Genomic DNA, 23,312 nt, shown 5'->3' on the forward strand with positions numbered 1-23,312 from the left:
CTATATCCCATCAATAATGGTATTCTCATACTGTATATATTGGATCTATATCCCATCAATAATGGTATCCTCATACTGTAGATATTGGGTCTATATCCCATCAATAATGGTATCCTCATACTGTAGATATTGGGTCTATATCCCATCAATAATGGTATCCTCATACTCCAGATATTGGGTCTATATCCCATCAATAATGGTATCCTCGTACTCCAGATATTGGGTCTATATCCCATCAATAATGGTATCCTCATACTCCAGATATTGGGTCTATATCCCATCAATAATGGTATCCTCATACTCCAGATATTGGGTCTATATCCCATCAATAATGGTATCCCCATACTCCAGATATTGGGATCTGTATCCTATCAATAATGATATCCTCATACTGTAGATATTGGGTCTATATCCCATCAATAATGATATCCTCATACTGTATATATTGGGTCTATATCCCATCAATAATGATATCCTCATACTGTATATATTGGGTCTATATCCCATCAATAATGGTATCCTCATACATTAGATATTGGGTCTATATCCCATCAATAATGGTATCCTCATACTATAGATATTGGGTCTATATCCCATCAATAATGGTATCCTCATACATTAGATATTGGGTCTATATCCCATCAATAATGGTATCCTCATACTCCAGATATTGGGTCTATATCCCATCAATAATGGTATCCTCTTACTATAGATATTGGGTCTATATCCCATCAATAATGGTATCCTCATACTGTATATATTGGGTCTATATCCCATCAATAATGGTATCCTCATACTGTATATATTGGGTCTATATCCCATCAATAATGGTATCCTCATACTATAGATATTGGGTCTATATCCCATCAATAATGGTATCCTCATACTGTACATATTGGGTCTATATCCCATCAATAACGATATTTTCGGGGGTTGGGTGCATTTCTCAGATAGTAGTGGTCAGGGTCAGTTATCTTGCAGGTAATCATTCTCTGCCTTCTCTATCATTCTTCAGGTATTGAGACTCTTCTCTGCTATCTGGAGCTCCATTCTTCTCAGTGGTTGGAGCTGCTGCACCCCACCTTATCGGTCTGCAGGGTGACATGCTATAGTGGCCCTCAGCAGCTGCGGAGCCTTGCACACAGGTAGAGTTGTGTCCTCCTATTGGATCTTCATCTCTTCTTTTGACAATAGTGAATAGAAGGTTAATAATGATGTCGTAGGCTGAAGGAATGACTGTGGACGGCCGCGGTGTGTGGAGTGCACACGTAATTAGGATCTCCAATAGCCACTGGATTAAAATCTAACCTTTTTATAAAGGATTTTATTATGACAAAGATGGTGTGTGCCGTCATGTGCTTGTAAGGGGGGCGGAACTAGACTCCAAAATATATAAAGTAGTCCAGACAAGAAATTTGGTAATCAATGATATAGTGCTTGTCCAAGAAAATAGAAAAGTATAATAATCTGGCGGGTGACGCAGAGGAGGGCATGGCTGGCAGCACTTCAACTGGCTGAGATTCTTTTTACACGAAAAGCGCTCTGAGGAGGGAGGAAAACACGGGACACATGCTGCCAATGCTTATACATAGTCAGTAAAATGCAGGAGTCGCAGGGAGGCCTTTGGACCTCCAACACAAGAAATATTACAGGCGTTTCGTACGTTCTATACTATATTCCACGATGGTACAGCCTGGCGAGAGTGAAATAACCAATTTCTTAGACGATGTGTGCATTGCCATGTCTATCAGAGCAGGATAGAAAGGTATTGAATGACCCGATCACAGAGGAGGAACTCCGCCTGGCCCTGAAGTTGGCTCTTAATGGGAAATCACCGGGTTAGGACGCACTTCCGTCTGAGGTATATGGTAGATACTCGAACAATTGCTACCTACTATGCTGACAGTGGGGCTCTGGAGTCGGGGAGGTTGCTGCATTCAATGAAGGAGGCAATTATTATTGTCTTGTTGAAACCAGGCAAAGATTTCTCACTGCCCGACTCGTATTGTCCCATCTCCTTGCTGACATCGGACGTCAAAGTACTGGCCAAGGTGCTGGCATTGAGATTGTCGACCAGTTATTCAAAGCTAGTTCACAGGGACCAATGTGGCTTCATACCAGCCCGGTCCACAGCCCAGAACCTTAGACGTCTTTTCCTAAATTTACAAGTACCGGTAAACAATTCGGGCAACAGAGCACTATTCTCATTGGATGCAGCCAAGGCCTTCGATGGGGTGGAATGGGCCTATCTATGGGAGGTCTTGGAGCGTTTTGGTGTGGGTAACCCTTTTATTCAGTGGATTAAGGTATTCTATGCAACCCCATCATCTCGTATTGGAGTAAATGGCGAGCTGTCGGGACCATTTGAGCTTCATTGGGGCACTAAGTGGGGGTGTCCCTTGTGGCCCCTGCTTTTTGCCTTTTGGAACCTTTAGCTGCCCATATCAGAAGGTCACTGGAGATGGTGGGATTTAGGAGGGGACAAAACTCGGAGGTTGTGTCTATGTACGCAGATGACACTCTACTGTATCTGGGTGACACGATGGGGTCATTTCAAGCCGTCATTCATAAAGTTGTCTGGATTTTCGATAAATTGGGACAAATCAGTCCTGATGCCACTCGACCTGCTTCCTTGCCCGTTTGCCAGAGTGTGCACGGGCAGTGGAAGTAGACGGAACATTTAAGAACTTGGGAATACAGATCTCACCGGAGCCACTGGAGTATATTCGCTTGAACCTACTACTGATGAAATAGATAGCCTTGAACTAGATTGTAGTTCTTATCTGCTGCTGTTTCTAATTTAAAAAGTATAAATGTGCAGCACATTAGAAGTAAACACTCTCTGAGAAACGTTCAGATTGGTTACTTCTTACACTTCTGATTTATTGGTGGGCGGTGTTGATATTTTATACAGAAAGATACGTCATTACTATGTCAGTCTAATTGGTACATCTCATTGGTTGAAATACAAGAGAAATGGAGAAACTTGAAGTTTGGTTGAAGCTGGTTCTGTTATCTCAGAATGCATTCTTCTAACGCGGGGGATGTAGGGGGTGGACGCCATCTTTAAGAGTCAATCTGTATACTACATAATAAGTAAGGAGCATGGGAACATGTATACACATAAGCACATAGACATTTTCTGATTATCATTATGTACATTGGATTCCTTCACACCGATATTGTCCAAATTTCAAAAGAAATGATCTGTTTGGTGTAAACTGCCGCTTTCGGTAGTGGGAAGAATTAATTTAATAAAAATTGTGTGGGCCCCTCAGCTCTTATACATTTTTTATAATAATTACCCAATATGGATTCCATGAAAATGGTTCCTGTGCATAGACTCACAGTTTCGAGACTTAATCTGGCGGAAGAAGGTCACTCGCATTGGAAGGTCAACTCTACAGGCGGGAAATGATCAAGGGGGTTTAGCCATCTCACATTCCAGAGCATACTTCCTAGCTTCGCAGATTCAACAATTTGGGGGGGCTGGGGGTCACTGACCCTTCGGACTCCATTAGAAATATGCTCATCCCAGAGGAGTCGGTTCATTCGGCCTTAAAGCGGGAGTCCGCCGGGACTCCGCGTTTTTTTTTTTTTTTTTTAAAGTCAGCAGCTACAAATACTGCAGCTGCTGACTTTTACAATAATGACACTTACCCGCCCAGCGCGCCCGCGATGTCGGCACCCGAAGCCGATCTCTAGATCGACACTCGAGTGCTGCCGCCGCCATCTTGGGTATGGGAATCAGGAAATGGAGCCTTTCGGCTTCATTTCCCGGTTCCCTACTGCGCGAGCCGCGCTGCGCAATGAGGACGGTCCCCGCTGCCTCTGGGATCTGTGTGTTTCCCAGCAGGCAGCGGGGCACTTGCGGAAGGGGGCGGGCACTTGCGGAAAGGGGCGTAATCTACGCCCCTTTCCGCAGAGAGCTAGCCCGGAAGTGGGTGCAGTTACCTGAATTATCCAGGTAACTGCACCCCCCTCCCCCCTGAAAGGTGCCAATCGTGGCGCCGGAGGGGGGGAGGAATCCGATGAGCGGAAGGTCCATTTTAGGGTGGACCTCCGCTTTAACGCATTTGGAGGGAGGCTTCCCACATTGGATTTCGGGCTTACCAACCGTACTTCCTCTAAACGCACTAATGCCGTGTACACACGATCGAATTGTCCGGTGGAATTGGTCTGGCAAACAATCCCCCGGACTTTATAACGAACAGACTTGGCCACACACTGACGCTCCGAAAGTCCAGCGATTTCTAACGCGATGACGTACAGCGCGTACGACGGGACTAGAAAAGGGAAGTTCAGTAGCCAATAGCTTCCTTCAGAGCATGCGTCATTCCCAGTCCGCCGGACTAGCACACTGACGAATGGATTGTCCGCTGAAAGCCAAGTCCGGCGGACAAATTTTGAGTCAAAACTACTTTCTAAGTCCGCCGGACTTTACGATGAAAAAGTCCGCTGGAGCCCACACACGATCGAATTGTCTGTCGTACTGTGGTCCGGCAGAGCTAGTCCGCCGGACAATTCAATCGCGTGTGCGCGGCATAAGACAACACTCCACATCACAGGCTTTCCGTCCTGCACTCCATTATGGCCCATCTCTCAATGTAGGGAATTGCTGACCTTGGACGGGTTTAGAGATTGGCAGAAAGCTGGATTACAATACATAGCTCAACCTTACCAAGGGCGAACACTGAAAGCGGTCCTAGAGCTCCAACAGACATATCCTATACCCTCAAAACAATTCTATGAATACCTCATTCATACAATCATTGTTAAATGGAGATCTTATCGTGTCCAAATGTCCTAAAATCACCTACACCGCTCATAAACAAAAACATACCTGCAATCAATGAAATCGACCCTTCTATGGAGGTGCCAATTTTACCATCTCGGAAACCGTGGCTTGGACAATTATTAACCCCTTATTCACTGCGCCCCCTCCATATGCAAAAACTGGACTATTAGAAGAAAATGCCATAAATTCAGCAAGGAGTCAACCAGTCCCCTCCCCCATAAACCATGTGTTCCCCAAAGAAATATATTCAAAAGGTGCTTCACAAAAGACCCAAAGTCTGGGCACCAGAGGAGCTTACACTCTAATGTCTCCCCACAGTCACACTATTATACATTTACTGTATATCTTCTCCTATAGGTGTGTGTGTGTGTATATAGTATGAACCCTCCGTGTTTGTATAGGTGAATGTATACATCTTCTCCTATAGGGCTGTGTGTGTGTGTGTGTGTGTGTGTGTATATAGTATGAACCCTCCGTGTTTGTATAGGTGAATGTATATATCTTCTCCTATAGGGCTGTGTGTGTGTATATAGTATGAACTCTCCGTGTTTTGTATAGGTGAATGTATATATCTTCTCCTATAGGGCTGTGTGTGTGTATATAGTATGAACCCTCCGTGTTTTGTATAGGTGAATGTATATATCTTCTCCTCAGCTGCCCTCCTGTGGCCGTGGCTCTGGCTTGGGAACGTCTCTCTGGTATTGATCACACACACGCCAGTTCTGTGGAGTTCAATGTGGTGGATGTGGCGGATTCCATGGGCTGGGAAGTGAATCCAGTGAAGAGGGCTCTCCGTGACCTGCAGTGGAAGTCGTCTTCCTCCGGAGGTAATGTGTATGAGGGGGGCGCATGCATAAAGCCCATTTGACCAATATTGTGATTTGGCCGGCAGAAGGATTACTGATTACTGGTGGACGGTCACCTTGACTGGGGCTCCTCTATAAAAAGTGTGCCAAAAGCCAAACTGGGGGGGGTTGTCTCAGATGTTGCTTTCATTAGAAGGGAAATCCTAAATGTTGTGTTGTCACCAGAAAAGGGAAAATAATCTTTAAATAGGGGGAAATTTGTTTTGGTGACATCTAAGGGGGCTTTCCATGGTGGTGGTTTTTCCTTCTCTTCACCTTTTATTGGGACATATCCCCGTTTATTTTATACTTATTAGAGGCTCTGTAAAGGATTTGTCTTCATCACAGCGATTTTATTTGATGGGTCCTGTTGTGGGTGATGTCACTGGTTATTGTTGTATAACGCAGCCGCCATCGCTCTCTTTTTCAGGTTTTCGGGGTACGGGCCGCAGCGGTATCCTTGCTGAGTTCAGCGCTCTGTCCTTTCACTTTCGTTCTTATGGAGATCTGACAGATGAGGAATTGGAGGACGTCTGTGACTTTCTCCATCACAAAGTTTCTTCACGAGAGGCGACGGCTCTGAGGCAGCTGAAGTCATGTTACCGGGTCTTCCAGAGGTTTGTGGTCCATTATGTGCCAGGTTTAGGTTCTACGATATCTGGGCAGGTGACGGTCACATAGTGAAAGCTGTGGACAGAGACAATTGCCTCACCACGTCTGATGAAGCCGTCCGATCGTATCTTGCTATGTTCCAGGTCTTCATCTCGATCTCTGGATTATGGAGGATGACTGTGTAACGGCACCCCTAATATAAAGGGGGTTAACGCCGTTTACGATGTTCCCTCTCCTAGACACACATCCACTCACTACCAATATCCACAGCTAAACGACCCTTTCCTATAGGAGCCGACCCCTCTGGAAGAAGACGAGACGCACTCTGTCTCTTCTGTAGTAGGAATGACTTTATTATTGAGAAACATTGTCACTTTATACACAATTCAAGGCACATGCTTTAACATGAACAAGGGCCCAGCTCCACCCACACATCCCAAGACTCAACACCTCATCCTGACGTCTGCTAGGCTTCAAACGATCCCACCCAATACACATCTTTTCACAAAGGGTTGGCAGCCAGTCTGTCTGGCACTTTACAATACACACAAGGACAGACTTAAATGAACAATAGAAATGCAAAACAACTTAATTCCTCACAGCAATGATACTTAACCCCCATATACAGTATACATCCAATCTATATACAATGTATATACAGCCTTGAATATGGCTATCACAGACCATATCGGGGGTTTCTTTTATTCACTCTGTGTCCAAAGTGACCCCACTGTCACAGACTGTTACTGGAATAGGGGAGATTTATGGACAGGACATTGGAGGGAAAACTTCTCTCCATAGGGCCAATCTGAGCACCAAACTGCTCTCATCTCTACAGTCCAGATCTAGAAATAGTGGGCAGCGGCCATTTTCCCTAGAAGGTAGATTTAACTAATTGGCCTCTTTTATGTTGTTGATCTCTTTGCAGACTTCAGTCTGTGAGCGATGTCTGACTGTGGGGCTCTGGTGTCCCCCATCTCCCAGCAGATATACCGGATCCCAGAACCATCCTGGGGGGGGGGGGGGTGCTATGGCTGAGCTGTGGATCTGGATTGGGTTCAGTGGCTGCAATTTTCCCCCGGATCTCCGATAACATGAATTTCCATGGTGACTCCAGTATCTTTAATTTCTATTTTTCTTGGGCAGCCTTCATTGATCTGTATGGTCAGCCAGTGAGGAGTTCGCTGTCACATGTCGATTTTTAGTGCTTCGTTTCTCTAAGCCCTCGTGTCGGAGAATCCGTCGGAATGTGTCCTATCGGACCGTGTTGTCGGATAATCCGACTGTGTGTGGTCTGCATCGGACTGATTCCGTCCGAATATCCGTCGGACCAAATTTTCCAACTTGCTGGCATATCCAACTTGCTGACATACTCCGATCATGTGTAGAGAATTTCGATCGGACAACGTGCCACGCATGCTCAGATCAAATTCCTACACCAAAGCTATTGGCTACTAGCCTGAACGTAGTCCCGTCGTAACGAAATAACGTCATCACGTTCTGAACGATCGGATTTTCCGACAACTTTGTCCAACCGTGTGTATGCAACAGTTTCGGACAAAATCCGATGGATTTGGTTGTCGGAATCTCCGACCCGTGTGTACGGGGGCTTACAGAGATTTCCACTTCTTTCTGGCATCTTGTTTATTCTCATCCATTGATGGACTCTTGTAGTATTAAACCTTCAGGTTACTTTGGCCAATCTCAGGCCTTACTATACAAATTTAACAGAATCCCCTCACCACGTTTGGGTGGCCTGTTGATGCCGCAGTACACAGACTGATGATGGTCAATGTGGTTTCTATATGTAATGCTTTACCCCTCCGTGGATATCTTTTTGTGGGGGGGGGGGTTTGGAAATGTATCTTGCAGCGACTTGGAAGAGACATGGTAGACACATGGTGTATGGAGCTAATGCTTTTGTTATCTGCTGCAGTACTCTAAATAAAAAATGCCCCCAGGTTATGGAGGAAGCCTTCCTTCTGCTTCATGTCCCTCTCGGCTATCACTCTACGGCTCCCCCAATGAAGAATCCCTAGCCTGCTGCAAGATCTGGCTCTCCAAAGCTACAATATCAAAGTGGAAGGACACTTGTTGACTTTTGCAGCCACCTGGATATGATGCATTTCTGCATCCCGTCTGCCTGCTTGAGATCAGCAAGTTGCTCTCTCTCTTGACTGCTGGACCAAGCGGTCATAGCCTCAGTCTCTGCTGCAGAGTAGTTTCAAGGGTTTTACTGGTCTTCACCAGGCAGACGTTCTGGTCTCGGGGGGCATACTTCCTTTTTGGCTCTCCGGTGCCTTCTGCATTTTTCTGCAGGGCCTCTGCACTTCCAGAACTGGCCTTTCCATTCATCCTCTCTTCTGCATCTCGTATTCACCAACTTCCTGTCTCCAGTGTGGCTCTATTGGACTTTCAGGATATGCCTGTTGTGGGTTACAAGAGACAATGTCCAGTTACATAAACGGTCAGTGAGGCTTATGGAGGACAACATGCCTTTTAACTATCCAGGCGTTGCAGAGATTCGCTTGGATCCGGAACCTTCAGAAATCATCGCTGATTCCAGCTCATCACTTGACTTATCTAGGGCCTGTTTCTGGACCCTTCCCAATCCATAGAGTTCTTCCCTGGAAAAAAAATTCACACTCTCCAGGCTTGAGATTGTGAACCCCAATTTCTAAGTATCAGGGAGTCTGTGATGCCTGTAATGCTTGCGGCACATTCACACCATGTAAAATATGCCTTCCACATTCAATGAAAGACACCCATAGGAGTTTATCTGTAGGACAGAACCTCTTTCCTCTAATCGGGACTGGACTAATATGTGACTCTTGGCACAATCTAGCGCAGGGGTAGGGAATGTGGGCTCTACAGCTGTTTTGAAACTACAAGTCCCATGAGACATTGCAAGACCCTGACAATCACAGGCATGACTCCCAGAGGCATGATGGGATTTGTAGTTTCAAAACAGCTGGAGAGCCGAGGTTCCCTAACCCTGATCTAGCGGCATATCTCTGCACTTTCCATTCTACTTCAGAGTCCATTGGCTTCCCACTGTCTGATTACCACCTATGTGCAGGGGATCACAATGCTTTCCTCAGTCCAGGCCCTATAACCCCCCCCCATCCAGCCCCTATAACTCTGATATTTAATCTGGTTCTTTTGGCTCTTCAGAAGCCCCTGTGTGATCCAATCGGAAACCTTCCCCTTTGCTCTGACTTGCAAGCTTGACCACTTGTGGTCATCACCTCAGCTAGTAAAATCTCTGAGCCAGCAGATTTGTCCTATACAAAAAGTATAGTCTCCAATTTCCCCCTTAATCAGGACGTTGTTCCTCTGTCCACCTCCATTCCCCTAAAATAAATGTTCCTCCATTGTTGGATGGGGCCCAGAATGTGTGAGCTTACAGTATCTATACCTATTGCTTCTTTCTGGAGGACTGATCCCATTTATGTCACCCTGTATGGGCTCAGCAGAAGTGACCGGTGTTCTTATTGGAGCCATCTCTAAGGGCCTAGCCTCCTGGGTTCCCCCTTTCTGGGCTCACTCCATTAGGGTTCCATCGGTACCTCTCCGGATTTTCAGCATCAGGCCCGTTTTTCCAGGTTTGTAAAGCAGCCGCCTGGTCTTCATTCGCCCGTTCTTTGAGTTCTATCGGGTGGATGTTTCTACCTCCCCTGATAAAAGCAAATTCCTCCAGTTGACTGCAGACCATCCCCCCAGTTCTTGTGTTTCCTTCACTGAAGGTTTCAGTCCTCCTGAGTCCCTCAATGGGTGCAGAAAATAAGATTTCTTATCGTACATCATGGGACACAAAGCCATAGTAGTTACTATGTGGGTTATACGCCACCTTCAGGTGATGGACACTGGCAAGCCCTAAATTAAAAAGTGCACTCCCTATATAACTCCTCCCACTACTGGGCGTACCTCCCAGTTTTTTTTACTCCCTGGGTCTAAGGTGTTGGTCACGAGTAAAGATGTGCTGAGCTTCACTGGAGCAATCCTTACTGGGGCTAGCTATGCAGCCGGATCCAATCGGTGTCTTTTTTTTTTTGGGCCGAATTGAATGGTACCCAGGCCAAGTATCCGAAGAAATTAGGTCTTACCTGTAACGCTTCTCTTTTAGAGAGCTGGACCCTGGGATCCAGTACTTTTTAGTATTAAGGCCATAAAGTTTTTTACTGGCGAAGTTGCTATTACAGGTCCAGGATTGTGGGTTCCCCCGAGGGTCCTCAGCATCTGAAGGTTTAAAGGAGCCCACCGTGAATGGTGAAAATTGGGTCTGTTGGTTTACCACAGAAAACCCTGCTGCGGGAAAGGTAAGTGGAGTTTTTTTCTAAGACATTTTTAAAGTTTTCTTATGAATGTCTCCTTTTTGATTTAGTGAATGCTGTCATGCCTATGTGTCACCACTTGGGGCGCTGTATTGAGCACTCACCGTCTCATGCTTCTCAGAGAGCCCACGCTGTGTCTTGAAAGCTGCAGATGTTTCTTCCTCCAGTAAGTCTGGGGGGGGGGTTCTCTCTCCCCACCAGACGCCCCCCCCCCCCCCCCCCCCCCTGTACTGGTTTTCTTCCCCTCTTCGGTGCTGAAAAACGGCACACTGCTCGGCGGCTTCCAGACCCCCCTTCGCCATTTCAGCTTCCCTCCCTTGATCCCATAGGATCAGGAGCCCGCACTCACGCGGAAAAAAGCTATTTTTAAAAGAGGAGAAGGGCCGTAGGTGACGTGGTGGGGCGCGGCTTAGCGCAGCGTTTGGTGTTCTCTAACGTCCAGCGCGGGAAGGTATGTTTTTAAAAGGCACCGTGTGTGTTGTTGCAAGCTGCGGAGGGACACGAGCAAAGGTAAAGCTGTTTGCATATAAGACTTGGTGACACTGGCATTCCTTTGACACATTTACTATTGCATAAAGCTGAGCATTAATAGCAGTGACAGAGCTGGACTATTGCCCCAGCAGTGGATGCGTTCCTTCTGGGAGTACCTCTGCTTTGTGCATCGGGCTATGGTCATAAGGGGGGTGAAAAACGCCTAAAAAAAAAAGGGCTCTAGAAGGACTTCAGTCACACGGAAGCCTAGATCCATCCCGGTAAAGATGACATCTTCACCTGAGAGTAATATGGCTGGTCAGATTGAGCCATCAGAAGGGGCAAGTGTATCCCTGATGTATTAACATCCCTGGGCTCTCCGGTCACTACTCTGTGGGGGGGGGGGGGGGTAAGCATATGAAAGTGTATTGTACAATTCATCCCATGAACAATCAAAGGAAGTTGTAGGGTACGGGAGAAATTGTAGGTTTGCTCCGCATAGGTGGTGGAGCGTATAGTGGTCTTGTTAGGCATACATGCATTGCAGATGTATGTTTTGTTGTTTTTTTTTTCTCTCGGTAGTTGTATAGTAGTGACCAGCCGGGGTATGCCCAATAGGCTGTTATGTTTTGTTCTTTGTTTACCTTTGAAATTCAATAAAAACAACTTAAAAAAAAAAAAAAGGGGCAAGTGTTGCAGCTGCTCTTACCACTGCAGCCCCTGTGTATATTACTAAGGAGGTTTTTTTTCTTCTTCAACCATTTTAAGTTTGAAGCAAAAGATTGATGCTTAATCACATCCCAGAGCGGGATTAAGCACAGCGGGTCCCCGTCCATTGCTCAGGACCCTCTTGCTGAGGAACAATAGAGCAAGAGATGATGAATTTCTTCCAAAGGACCAGGAAGAGGCTGATGTCTCCTCTTCCGAAGAACCGAATACGGAAGTCTCGGGTACAATCTCTCACTGAATTGCTCCGCTCCACATTTTTACTGCCAGTAGCGGAGTCAGTCGATGAGCCCACATCTAGTTTGGGTTCACTAAAGCCTCCCCAATCTGATTCATGTTTTTTTTCCTATCCACTCTTGGCCAAGGAAGCTTTTATGTATTCTGAGTGGGAGCTCTCACATAAACCTGTGCTAAAGGATCCAACAGATAAGAAGTTGGAGTTCATTTTTAAAAACAAAAAAAAAAAACTGTATTTCGCTCGCAGGTTCAGTCAGCGCTGGCAACAATCGGAGCATCTTAGTCCTTTATAGGATCAGTTTATAGAGGTACTCAAAGTTTTTCCTGATCAGCAGGCCCAGGATTTGGCTGGTATATCAGAGGCGTTATGTTTTACAGTAGACGCTATGAAAGATTCTATTCTCCAGTCCTGACGGCTCATGCTAGGGCTGGTACATGTGCGTAGAATCCTATGGTTGAAAAATTGGTCAGCTGAAGCTCCATGCAAAAAGCTCTTGGCTAGTTTTCCCTTTTTTTTATGGTGAACGGTTATTTGGGGACGATCTGGATAAGTATAGCCAAAGAATTTCTAATGGGGAAAAAGTTCGCTTTTACCGGTTGAGAAGCTTTTTTTCTTTTAAACGTGTTTCTTCTCCAGTGCCAGGGGCATCAGTCTCTGGGCAGGTTCAGGAGGTAAACCTCAGGGTCAGTCTCAGGGTTAAAGGAGGACCTGGGGGAGGAAACCCACTAAACAGAATATTAAAGCCTCCTTACGAAGGGGCGCCCCCGCTCGGTCGAGTGGGGGGGGAGGCTTCTATAGCTTTCAGGGGTCTGGCAGGAACAATGTCAGGACAGATGGGTGGCTTCCTCAATTTCTGTAGGCTACAAACTAGAGTTCCCATTTCCTCGTTTTCTCAGATCAAACGTTCCCAGAGATCCAGTGAAAAAGTTGTCTCTCTCTCTCTAGCTTGGATCATCTCTTGTCTCAAAGAGTGATATCAATGGTCCCCTTGGAAGAAGCAATATTTAGAGTTTTATTCAAACCTACCTGTTCAGGGTTCCAAAACCAAACATGGATTTCGGACCCATTTTAGGTATCAAAGATCTAAACCTGTTTTTGAATATCCGTTCTTTTCGCATGGAGTCAATCCGATCCGTAGTCTCCATCCTAAAAGGGGGAGAACTTCTGGCGTCAATCGACATCAAGGATGCTTATCTCCATGTACCGATTTTCCCCGCTCACCAGAAATTTCTACGATTTGATGTAGAAAATTTTCATTTGCCGTTTGTAGCTCTGCCTTTTGGTCTCACTACTGCACCTCGAGTGTTTACAAAGGTCCCGGCTCCACCTTTGGCCAGGTTAAGGGCTCAAGATATAACAGTACTAGCCTACTTTTAGACGCTCTTCTCTTAATGAATCAATCGGTAGCCCGCTTAAACCAAACTTTGCTCTCTGCAGTCAGCTACCTAGAATACCTAGGTTGGATTCTCAACCTGGAGAAACCCCCCTTAAAACCATTAAGGAGATTGTAGTACTTGAGGCTGATCATAGATACAGCTCGGAAGATAGTGTTTTTTGCTCCGGGAAAGGATCAGTTCCATAAGGGAACTGATTCAGTTGGTCAAAACAAAGCAGAATCATTCCTTATGCGAAGTTTCATTCAAGACTGCTGCAAAACCGTATCCTGATAACTTGGAACAAAAGGGTCCAAGCTCTGGACTTTCCAATGCATTTATCCCTGGATGTGCTTCTGAGCCTCAATTGGTGGTTGATATCCAGGAATCTTCAAAAGGGAAAAATCCTTTCTACCAGTTACCTGGAAGGTGCTAACAGATGCCAGCCTTCTGGGCTGAGGAGCAGTCCTGGAAGAAGCGTCTGTCCAAAGGAAATGGTCCAAATCGGAGATGACCTTTCCCATCAATATTCTAGAGATTCGGGCAGTACGCCTGGCCCTCGAGGCCTGGACGCCCAGACTATGGAATTGTCCTGTCGGGATCCAATCTTACAATGCCACAGCTGTGGCCTATATCAATCACCAAGGGGGCACAAGAAGTCATGCGGCCCAGAAAGAGGTGAATCATATTCTATCTTGGCCAGAAAACAACATTCCTTGCCTATCAGCAATTTTTTATTCCAGGGATAGAGAATTGACAGGCCGACTACTTGAGTCGCCAACAATTGTTCCCAGGAGTGGTCCTTTCACCCCGACATCTTTCTGTCAGTATGTCAAAGATGGGGAATTCCGGATGTGGATCTGTTTGCGTCCTGCTTCAACAACAAGATCGACAACTTTGTGTCAAGGACAAGGGATCCGATGGGATACCGATGGCCTTGGTCTTTCCATGGGATCAGTTTTTCCCTGATCTGCGTTTCCTCCTGTCCTGCTGCTTCCGCTCCTTCTTTGCAGGATCAAGCAAGAATGGAAGGAGGTGATTCTTGTGGCCCAGGAGATCTTGGTTTGCCGAGATCGTAAAGATGGCTGTAGGGGACCCTTGGACCCTACCACTATGGCCAGACCTTCTCTCCCAAGGTCCGGTATTCCATCATACCTTACAAACACTAAAATGAAGAATTTTGAAGGCTATTGGGACCCACATTCTGAAAGATTGTGGGCTGTTAGCTTCAGGAGTTTCTACTTGGTTAATCCTGGGAAGCTGGTCTCCAGAGTCCTATACTATAGAATATGGAAGGCATATGTCTCCTGGTGTGAATCCAGGGGTCGGCACCCCAGGAAATATGTCCTATGTAGGATACTTGAATTCCTACAGATAGGATTTGGAGTGAAGTTGGCCTTGAGTACTATCAAAGGCCAGATGTCGGCCTTTTTTCAATGACCACTTGCTTCACTCTCTTTGGTTCGTAACTTTTTTTTCAGGGGGTAACGTGGATTAATCCTCCCGGGTTTGGTTACCCCTGAACCCTTGGGACTTAATTTTAGTCCTGTCGGCTTACAGCCAATAAGGGTCCTTGGTCCTCTTGACGGGGGGGGGGGGATTATTTTCTTGGTTTCCATATCTTCTGCAATAAGAATATCAGAGTGGGCTGCTCTTTCTTGTAAAGAGCCATATTGGTTTATTCATCCTGAATTCCTACCTAAGGTAGTATCCGGTTTTCATTTAAACCAGGTTATTGTTCTGCCTTCATTTTTTTCCAGAACCTCGTTTCTGTGGAAGAGAGGTCACTACATTCTCTTGATGTGGTGAGGGCGGTCAAGGTCTATTGAAAGTGACCGCTCACATTCATAGAACAGATGTTTTGTTTGTGTTGCCAGATGGTCCTAAAAGAGGACCGGCAGAGTCAAAATCCACCATTTCTAAATGGATTCATCAAGTGATTGTTCAGGCTTAAGGTTTAAACAGGGAAAATTCCTCCTTTTTCATATTGAAGCGCACTCCACCAGGGCTGTTAGTGCTTATTGGGCGGTGAATCACCAGGCCTCCATGGCTTGGATCTGTAAGGCTGCAACCTGGTCTTCGGTCCAGACATTTACCAGATTCTATCAGGTAGATGTAAAGGGTCATGAGGATATCGCCTTTGGGCGCAGTGTGCTGCAGGCTGCAGTATAAGTCCTCTGATCTCATGGTGCCTTACTTTTGTGTCTCCCCCCTCCCTTCAGTTGCCATTGCTATGGGACATCCCACATAGTAATTACTATGGCTCTGTGTCCCCAGATGTACGCCAAGAAAACAGGATTTTTATAACGGCTTACCAGTAAAATCCTTTTCTTTGATGTACATCAGGGGACACAGAGGTCCCTCCCTTCTTGGTATACACTTGTATTGCTTGGCTACAAAACTGAGGACTCCCAGTAGTGGGAGGTGTATAGGGAGGCGGGAGGGGTTATATAGGGGAGTACATGACTTAGGGGTGTGCCAGTGTCCATCAACTATCTGTGGCCCTATAACCCACATAGTAACTACTATGGCTCTGTGTCCCCTGATGTACTAAAAAGAAAAGCATTTTACTGGTAAGCCGTTATAAAAATCCTGTTTTCTTGGCGTACATCTGGGGACACAGACAGGTAAGCGGTTCTAAAAATCCTATTTTTTTTTTTCTATAGAAAATGACTTGGAACCCATATATATATATATATATATATATATATATATATATATATATATATATATATATATATATATATATATATATATATATATATATATATATATATATATATATATAATACTTTTTTTTTTTTTTTTTTTTTGTAGACACTAGAGAATTAAATGGTGGTTTTTTTTTTTTTGCCAATTATTTTTTTTTGATTTTTTTAAAGAATTTTAAGTAGTTTTATTTTTTGGGGGGCAACTCCACTTTAATAAATAAAAAATAAAAAACTAACCAGTAAAGTTAGTGTTTTTTTTATTTATTTTTTGTATAATGTGAAAGATTTTACGTCACGTGATCTTTTTATTCTAAGCAAAAAAATTGTGATTCTCATTTTTAGCCGGAATCGTGCAGCTCTATTTTTTTTTTTTTTTTTTTTTTTTTTTTTTAGTGTCATGTGACTGTTTTACTGTTTTTCGTAGGGCTCATTCACACTATACATGCATGAAAACCGATGGGAAAAACGCACAGATTTCACTTGCAGCGAGCTGTATATCAGTTTTCATGTGCGTCCTTACAGCCTGTTCATATGTTGTGGGCCGCAGAGCGAATTTTGAAAGAGTCCTGTGCCATTTGTCTGGTTCAGGTGCGATTTCTAATCTCATACACTACAATTCGCATGGGAATCGCACCTGAGCCGCTGAACAAAATCGCACTGGATGGGGCTTTGAAATCGCATTGAAAACTGGGCGAGTCTAAAGGGACCGATTGTTTTTTTTTTTGTATCGGCACCAGTATCGGTGTGGGTGCAATGTATGTAAAATCCGTATCTTGAAGTCCATCGAGGGACATGGGTTCCACCAATTTCTTTCTGATCTTGGTACTGCTTTACTACAAAACTGAGGCATGCTGGGAGTGGGAGGGGTTTGTAGGAGGGGCTGGCCTTCAGTTTTTTTTGTTTCCCAGTGTCTAATCCTCCTGTAGGTGGCAGTATAAACCACATGATTGGGACTTCCTGTGTCCCCCAATGAGCTCCAGGGTTATTTTTCCTGTTTATCGCAGAGCACCTATTCCGTGACGGTAACACATTTCCTCCATGTTGTCATTTGATACAGCGTGACGTACAGGAGCAGTGCGGGCTGCGCAGAGCGAATCAATCTGGAGCGCAGCGCTCAGCTGAAGGCTCACATTCTGGATTATTTTGAGGGGCGAAATCCTCTGCATGATGAAGAACTGGACAATGACGAGGAAGAGCTGAGCAAAGCAAAGGTAACCTGCACGCTGTGGGCGGACAATCAGGTTGGATGGGGGGTGGTGTGGGCGGACAGTCTGGTTGGATGGGGGGGTGGTGTGGGCGGACAGTCGGGTTGGATGGGGGGGTGGTGTGGGCGGACAGTCGGGTTGGATGGGGGGGTGGTGTGGGCGGACAGTCTGGTTGGATGGGGGGGTGGTGTGGGCGGACAGTCGGGTTGGATGGGGGGGTGGTGTGGGCGGACAGTCGGGTTGGATGGGGGGGTGGTGTGGGCGGACAATCGGGTTGGATGGGGTGGTGGTGTGGGCGGACAGTCTGGTTGGATGGGGGGGTGGTGTGGGCGGACAGTCGGGTTGGATGGGGGGGTGGTGTGGGCGGACAGTCGGGTTGGATGGGGGGGTGGTGTGGGCGGACAGTCGGGTTGGATGGGGGGGTGGTGTGGGCGGACAGTCGGGTTGGATGGGGGGGTGGTGTGGGCGGACAGTCGGGTTGGATGGGGGGGTAGTGTGGGCGGACAGTCGGGTTGGATGGGGGGGTGGTGTGGGCGGACAGTCGGGTTGGATGGGGGGGTGGTGTGGGCGGACAGTCGGGTTGGATGGGGGGGTGGTGTGGGCGGACAGTCGGGTTGGATGGGGGGGTGGTGTGGGCGGACAGTCGGGTTGGATGGGGGGGTGGTGTGGGCGGACAGTCGGGTTGGATGGGGGGGTAGTGTGGGCGGACAGTCGGGTTGGATGGGGGGGTAGTGTGGGCGGACAGTCGGGTTGGATGGGGGGGTGGTGTGGGCGGACAGTCGGGTTGGATGGGGGGGTGGTGTGGGCGGACAGTCGGGTTGGATGGGGGGGTGGTGTGGGCGGACAGTCGGGTTGGATGGGGTGGTGGTGTGGGCGGACAGTCGGGTTGGATGGGGTGGTGGTGTGGGCGGACAGTCGGGTTGGATGGGGTGGTGGTGTGGGCGGACAGTCTGGTTGGATGGGGGGGTGGTGTGGGCGGACAGTCGGGTTGGATGGGGGGGTGGTGTGGGCGGACAGTCGGGTTGGATGGGGGGGTGGTGGGGGCGGACAGTCGGGTTGGATGGGGGGGGGTGTGGGCGGACAGTCGGGTTGGATGGGGGGGGGTGTGGGCGGACAGTCGGGTTGGATGGGGGGGGGGGTGTGGGCGGACAGTCGGGTTGGATGGGGGGGTGGTGTGGGCGGACAGTCGGGTTGGATGGGGGGGTGGTGTGGGCGGACAGTCGGGTTGGATGGGGGGGTAGTGTGGGCGGACAGTCGGGTTGGAGGGGGGGGTGGTGTGGGCGGACAGTCGGGTTGGAGGGGGGGGTGGTGTGGGCGGACAGTCGGGTTGGAGGGGGGGGTGGTGTGGGCGGACAGTCGGGTTGGATGGGGGGGTGGTGTGGGCGGACAGTCGGGTTGGATGGGGGGGTGGTGTGGGCGGACAGTCGGGTTGGAGGGGGGGGTGGTGTGGGCGGACAGTCGGGTTGGATGGGGGGGAGCGGACAGTATCCTCACCACACTCCTCTCCCTCTATCCTCCTGTCTCTGATCTTGTATCTTCTCTTTGCAGGCTGCCGATTGGTTGGCTCAGTTGTCTGGTGACGTTCGTCATTTCCTCTCCATTCACCAGGACGAGCGTTTCTCTGGCCGCGCCCTCGCCCGGATCTTTCATGGGATTGGTAAGATTTCACTTTGTAATGAGGATAGAAAAGCCCAGAAGCTCTTCTCTTCTCCCATGGACACCCCGAAAACTGGCCAGTGCTGGAGGGGTGACGGCGGGTCTCTGGGGGCCTATAAAAGGTGGAGATCTGGGGTTCACTTCTATGGGCATTCAGACGTAAGACACGCCCCCAGATGGGGAAGAGGTGGGGGTGGGGGCATTTACCCCCTGCCATTGGATGTGCCTCTTGTACCAGCCCCTCCTCCCACCCGCCACCCCTTCATCCCACCACCCCTTCATCTTGTCACCCACCACCCCTTCATCTCGCCACCCACCACACCGCCACCCCTTCATCTCGCCACCCGCCACCCCTTCATCTCGCCACCCGCCACCCCTTCATCTCGCCACCCGCCACCCCTTCATCTCGCCACCTCTTCATCTCGCCACCCACCACCTCTTCATCTCACCACACACCACCTCTTCACCTCGCCACCCACCACCCCTTCATCTCGCCACCCACCACACCGCCACCCCTTCATCTCGCCACCCGCCACCCCTTCATCTCGCCACCCGCCACCCCTTCATCTCGCCACCCGCCACCCCTTCATCTCGCCACCTCTTCATCTCGCCACCCACCACCTCTTCATCTCACCACACACCACCTCTTCACCTCGCCACCCACCACCCCTTCATCTCGCCACCCACCACCCCTTCATCTCACCACCCACCACCTCTTCATCTCACCACACACCACCTCTTCATCTCACCACCCACCACCTCTTCATCTCACCACACACCACCTCTTCATCTCACCACACCGCCACCCCTTCATCTCACCACACACCACCTCTTCATCTCACCACACCGCCACCCCTTCATCTCACCACACACCACCCCTTCATCTCGCCACCCACCACACCGCCACCCCTTCATCTCACCACACACCACCCCTTCATCTCACCACCCACCACACCGCCACCCCTTCATCTCACCACCCACCACCCCTTCATCTCACCACCCGCCACGCCTTCATCTCACCACCCGCCACACCTCCACCCCTTCATCTCACCACCCACCACCCCTTCATCTCACCACCTGCCACACCTCCACCCCTTCATCTCACCACCCACCACCCCTTCATCTCACCACCCGCCACACCTCCACCCCTTCATCTCGCCACCCGCCACCCCTTCATCTCGCCACCCGCCACCCCTTCATCTCGCCACCCGCCACCCCTTCATCTCGCCACCCGCCACCCCTTCATCTCGCCACCCGCCACCCCTTCATCTCACCACCCGCCACACCTCCACCCCTTCATCTCACCACCCACCACCCCTTCATCTCGCCACCCACCACACCACCACCCCTTCATCTCACCACCCACCACACCTCCACCCCTTCATCTCACCACCCACCACCCCTTCATCTCACCACCCGCCACACCTCCACCCCTTCATCTCACCACCCACCACCCCTTCATCTCGCCACCCACCACACCACCACCCCTTCATCTCACCACCCACCACACCTCCACCCCTTCATCTCACCACCCACCACCCCTTCATCTCACCACCCGCCACGCCTTCATCTCACCACCCGCCACACCTCCACCCCTTCATCTCACCACCCACCACCCCTTCATCTCACCACCCGCCACACCTCCACCCCTTCATCTCACCACCCACCACCCCTTCATCTCGCCACCCACCACACCGCCACCCCTTCATCTCACCACCCACCACACCTCCACCCCTTCATCTCACCACCCACCACCCCTTCATCTCACCACCCGCCACACCTCCACCCCTTCATCTCACCACCCACCACCCCTTCATCTCGCCACCCACCACACCACCACCCCTTCATCTCGCCACCCACCACCCCTTCATCTCACCACCCACCACACCTCCACCCCACCCGCCACCCCTTCATCTCGCCACCCACCACCTCTTCATCTCACCACCCACCACCTCTTCATCACACCACCCACCACCTCTTCATCTCACCACCCACCACCTCTTCATCTCACCACACACCACCTCTTCATCTCACCACCCACCACCTCTTCATCTCACCACACCGCCACCTCTTCATCTCACCACACCGCCACCTCTTCATCTCACCACACCGCCACCCCTTCATCTCACCACACACCACCCCTTCATCTCGCCACACCTCCACACCACCACCCCTTCATCTGACCACCCGCCACCCCTTCATCTGACCACCCGCCACCCCTTCATCTGACCACCTGCCACCCCTTCATCTGACCACCTGCCACCCCTTCATCTGACCACCCGCCACCCCTTCATCTCACCACACACCACCCCTTCATCTCGCCACACCTCCACACCACCACCCCTTCATCTGACCACCCGCCACCCCTTCATCTGACCACCCGCCACCCCTTCATCTGACCACCTGCCACCCCTTCATCTGACCACCTGCCACCCCTTCATCTGACCACCCGCCACCCCTTCATCTGACCACCCGCCACCCCTTCATCTGACCACCCGCCACCCCTTCATCTGACCACCTGCCACCCCTTCATCTGACCACCCGCCACCCCTTCATCTGACCACCCGCCACCCCTTCATCTCGTCACCCACCACACCGCCACCCCTTCATCACACCACACCGCCATCCCTTCATCTGACCACCTGCCACCCCTTCATCTGACCACCTGCCACCCCTTCATCTGACCACCTGCCACCCCTTCATCTGACCACCCGCCACCCCTTCATCTGACCACCCGCCACCCCTTCATCTCGTCACCCACCACACCGCCACCCCTTCATCTCACCACACCTCCACCCCTTCATCTCGCCACACCACCGCCCCTTCGTCTCACCACCCGCCACACCCCTTCTCACCATCTTGAAGGGTGTCTGACCCCACATCATGGGGGGAGGGGATTGTGGAAGATCCAATTTCCTAACATGCAGTTTGTTTGCTCCACAGGAAGTCCATGTTACCCGGCGCAGATTTACGGGCGGGATCGGCGCTTCTGGCGCAAATACCTCCACTTGGACTTCAACAAAGTAATGCAGATCTGTAAAGAGGAAATAATCCGGCTGCGGTGAGACGTGGAGGTCGGCAGGCGGTGCCTCAATGTGACAGATCAGAACCCGGCTGTATATTTGTAAGATTAATATTTAATAAAATTAAACTTTTTTTAGAAGAAGCCGGTGGAATGTTGTTTTTTATTTTCCGTGCCGTGCAAAGTGGATTTTCCTTTTAGTAAATAACCCCCATAGTCACTGAATGAAGTGGGAGGAGGTTCTTTCCACAATTAGCGGTGTCGGCGGGAGTGGTGATCGTTTAAAGGAAAAACCTCTCTGAGGGGCATTTTAATGAATACAATCTACAGGGATATGGGAAGTGGTATTCACATAAACACACACAGGTGGGACAGGATGGACTGGTGTCTTTACTCAACCTCACCAACTATCAACCTACAAGACGGGAAGTGACGGCACATTTCCCCAGACGGGACCTGGACAACAATCAACACCTGGCAGAGGTTCTTCGTTATCCCCCCTCTCCATCCAGAGCTGGAGGTTGAAGCTGGAGTTCCACCTTAAGGAGCTCCTCACCTTTCAGTGCGGTTCTGTTCATCCTCAGAGCTTCTTCTTGGGACAATGAGAACTGTGATTGGTGGTTTTGGTGAATCCCTTAATAGAGCCTACCCTTGTGCAATCAGCCGGAATCCTTGAGGGCATCAAACACAGGAGAGCAGATTCCTATTTACCCCGCCGGTTGTGTGTCTCCAGCTTTGTGATTGGACCCACCTGCTCCTATAAAGAGCCAATCACATTGTAGGCACAGCCAATCAGAAGTAGTGCTTTCCTTCTGTAAGCAGGTTTAGCAACGCTGTGCTGTAATGGAGGAGGGGCGGCGTTCTACAATACCCGGTACATAAGTGGACCTGTCCCTCCAAATACCACTGAGAGATCCCAAACGCTTCCTCTAGGGCGGAGCCATCGCTGCTCAGACGTCCTCTTCTTCCTGGGATACATGGAGGACTGCCCACACAGAGCGGTCACCTCACCATAGTACCAGTGAGTGATCTCTCCTGCCTGCCTTATCTGGGATGTCCAATTCCAGGCTCAGCCCTTTACCTCTGCCGCTCACCCCCACCCAGCGCCCTCTATAGGTCATTGAGAGTTACAGTGGTTGGTGGTAGTTCTCGAATTCGTAGAACTCTGTGAATGAATGACCCGGCTGGGTGGGGGTGGATGTGGGGAAAAGCTGTCGCAGGGGGGTGAGTTGCGGAGACGCTGATTAAGTTGCATGTTACACCCTGAATACGGCGGTAACGTGTTATGAAAGGTGAACTTATCCTTTAACTTTATTGTTTA

The 23,312-nt window shown here is 49.2% G+C and overlaps 1 protein-coding gene across 1 annotated transcript in view; it reads left to right on the top strand.

The window, feature by feature from the left end:
• The window catches only part of RECQL4 (RecQ like helicase 4), a gene marked incomplete at its 5' end in the record, with an annotated part of 87,525 nt that extends 65,390 nt beyond the window's left edge, over window positions 1-22,135 (top strand). Inside the window, 6 exon segments of the mRNA XM_077474750.1 lie at window positions 1,016-1,145; window positions 5,453-5,625; window positions 6,074-6,260; window positions 17,166-17,319; window positions 18,862-18,970; window positions 21,913-22,135. Of these exon segments, the coding sequence (XP_077330876.1) occupies window positions 1,016-1,145; window positions 5,453-5,625; window positions 6,074-6,260; window positions 17,166-17,319; window positions 18,862-18,970; window positions 21,913-22,034 (875 nt within the window). The 3' untranslated portion in view covers window positions 22,035-22,135.
• Window positions 22,136-23,312: the final 1,177 nt, after the last annotated feature.

The sequence above is a fragment of the Lithobates pipiens genome, unplaced genomic scaffold (assembly GCF_037356315.1).
Source record: "Lithobates pipiens isolate NorthernLeopardFrog02 unplaced genomic scaffold, aLitPip1_a1.2 Scaffold_126, whole genome shotgun sequence".
NCBI lineage: Eukaryota > Metazoa > Chordata > Amphibia > Anura > Ranidae > Lithobates > Lithobates pipiens.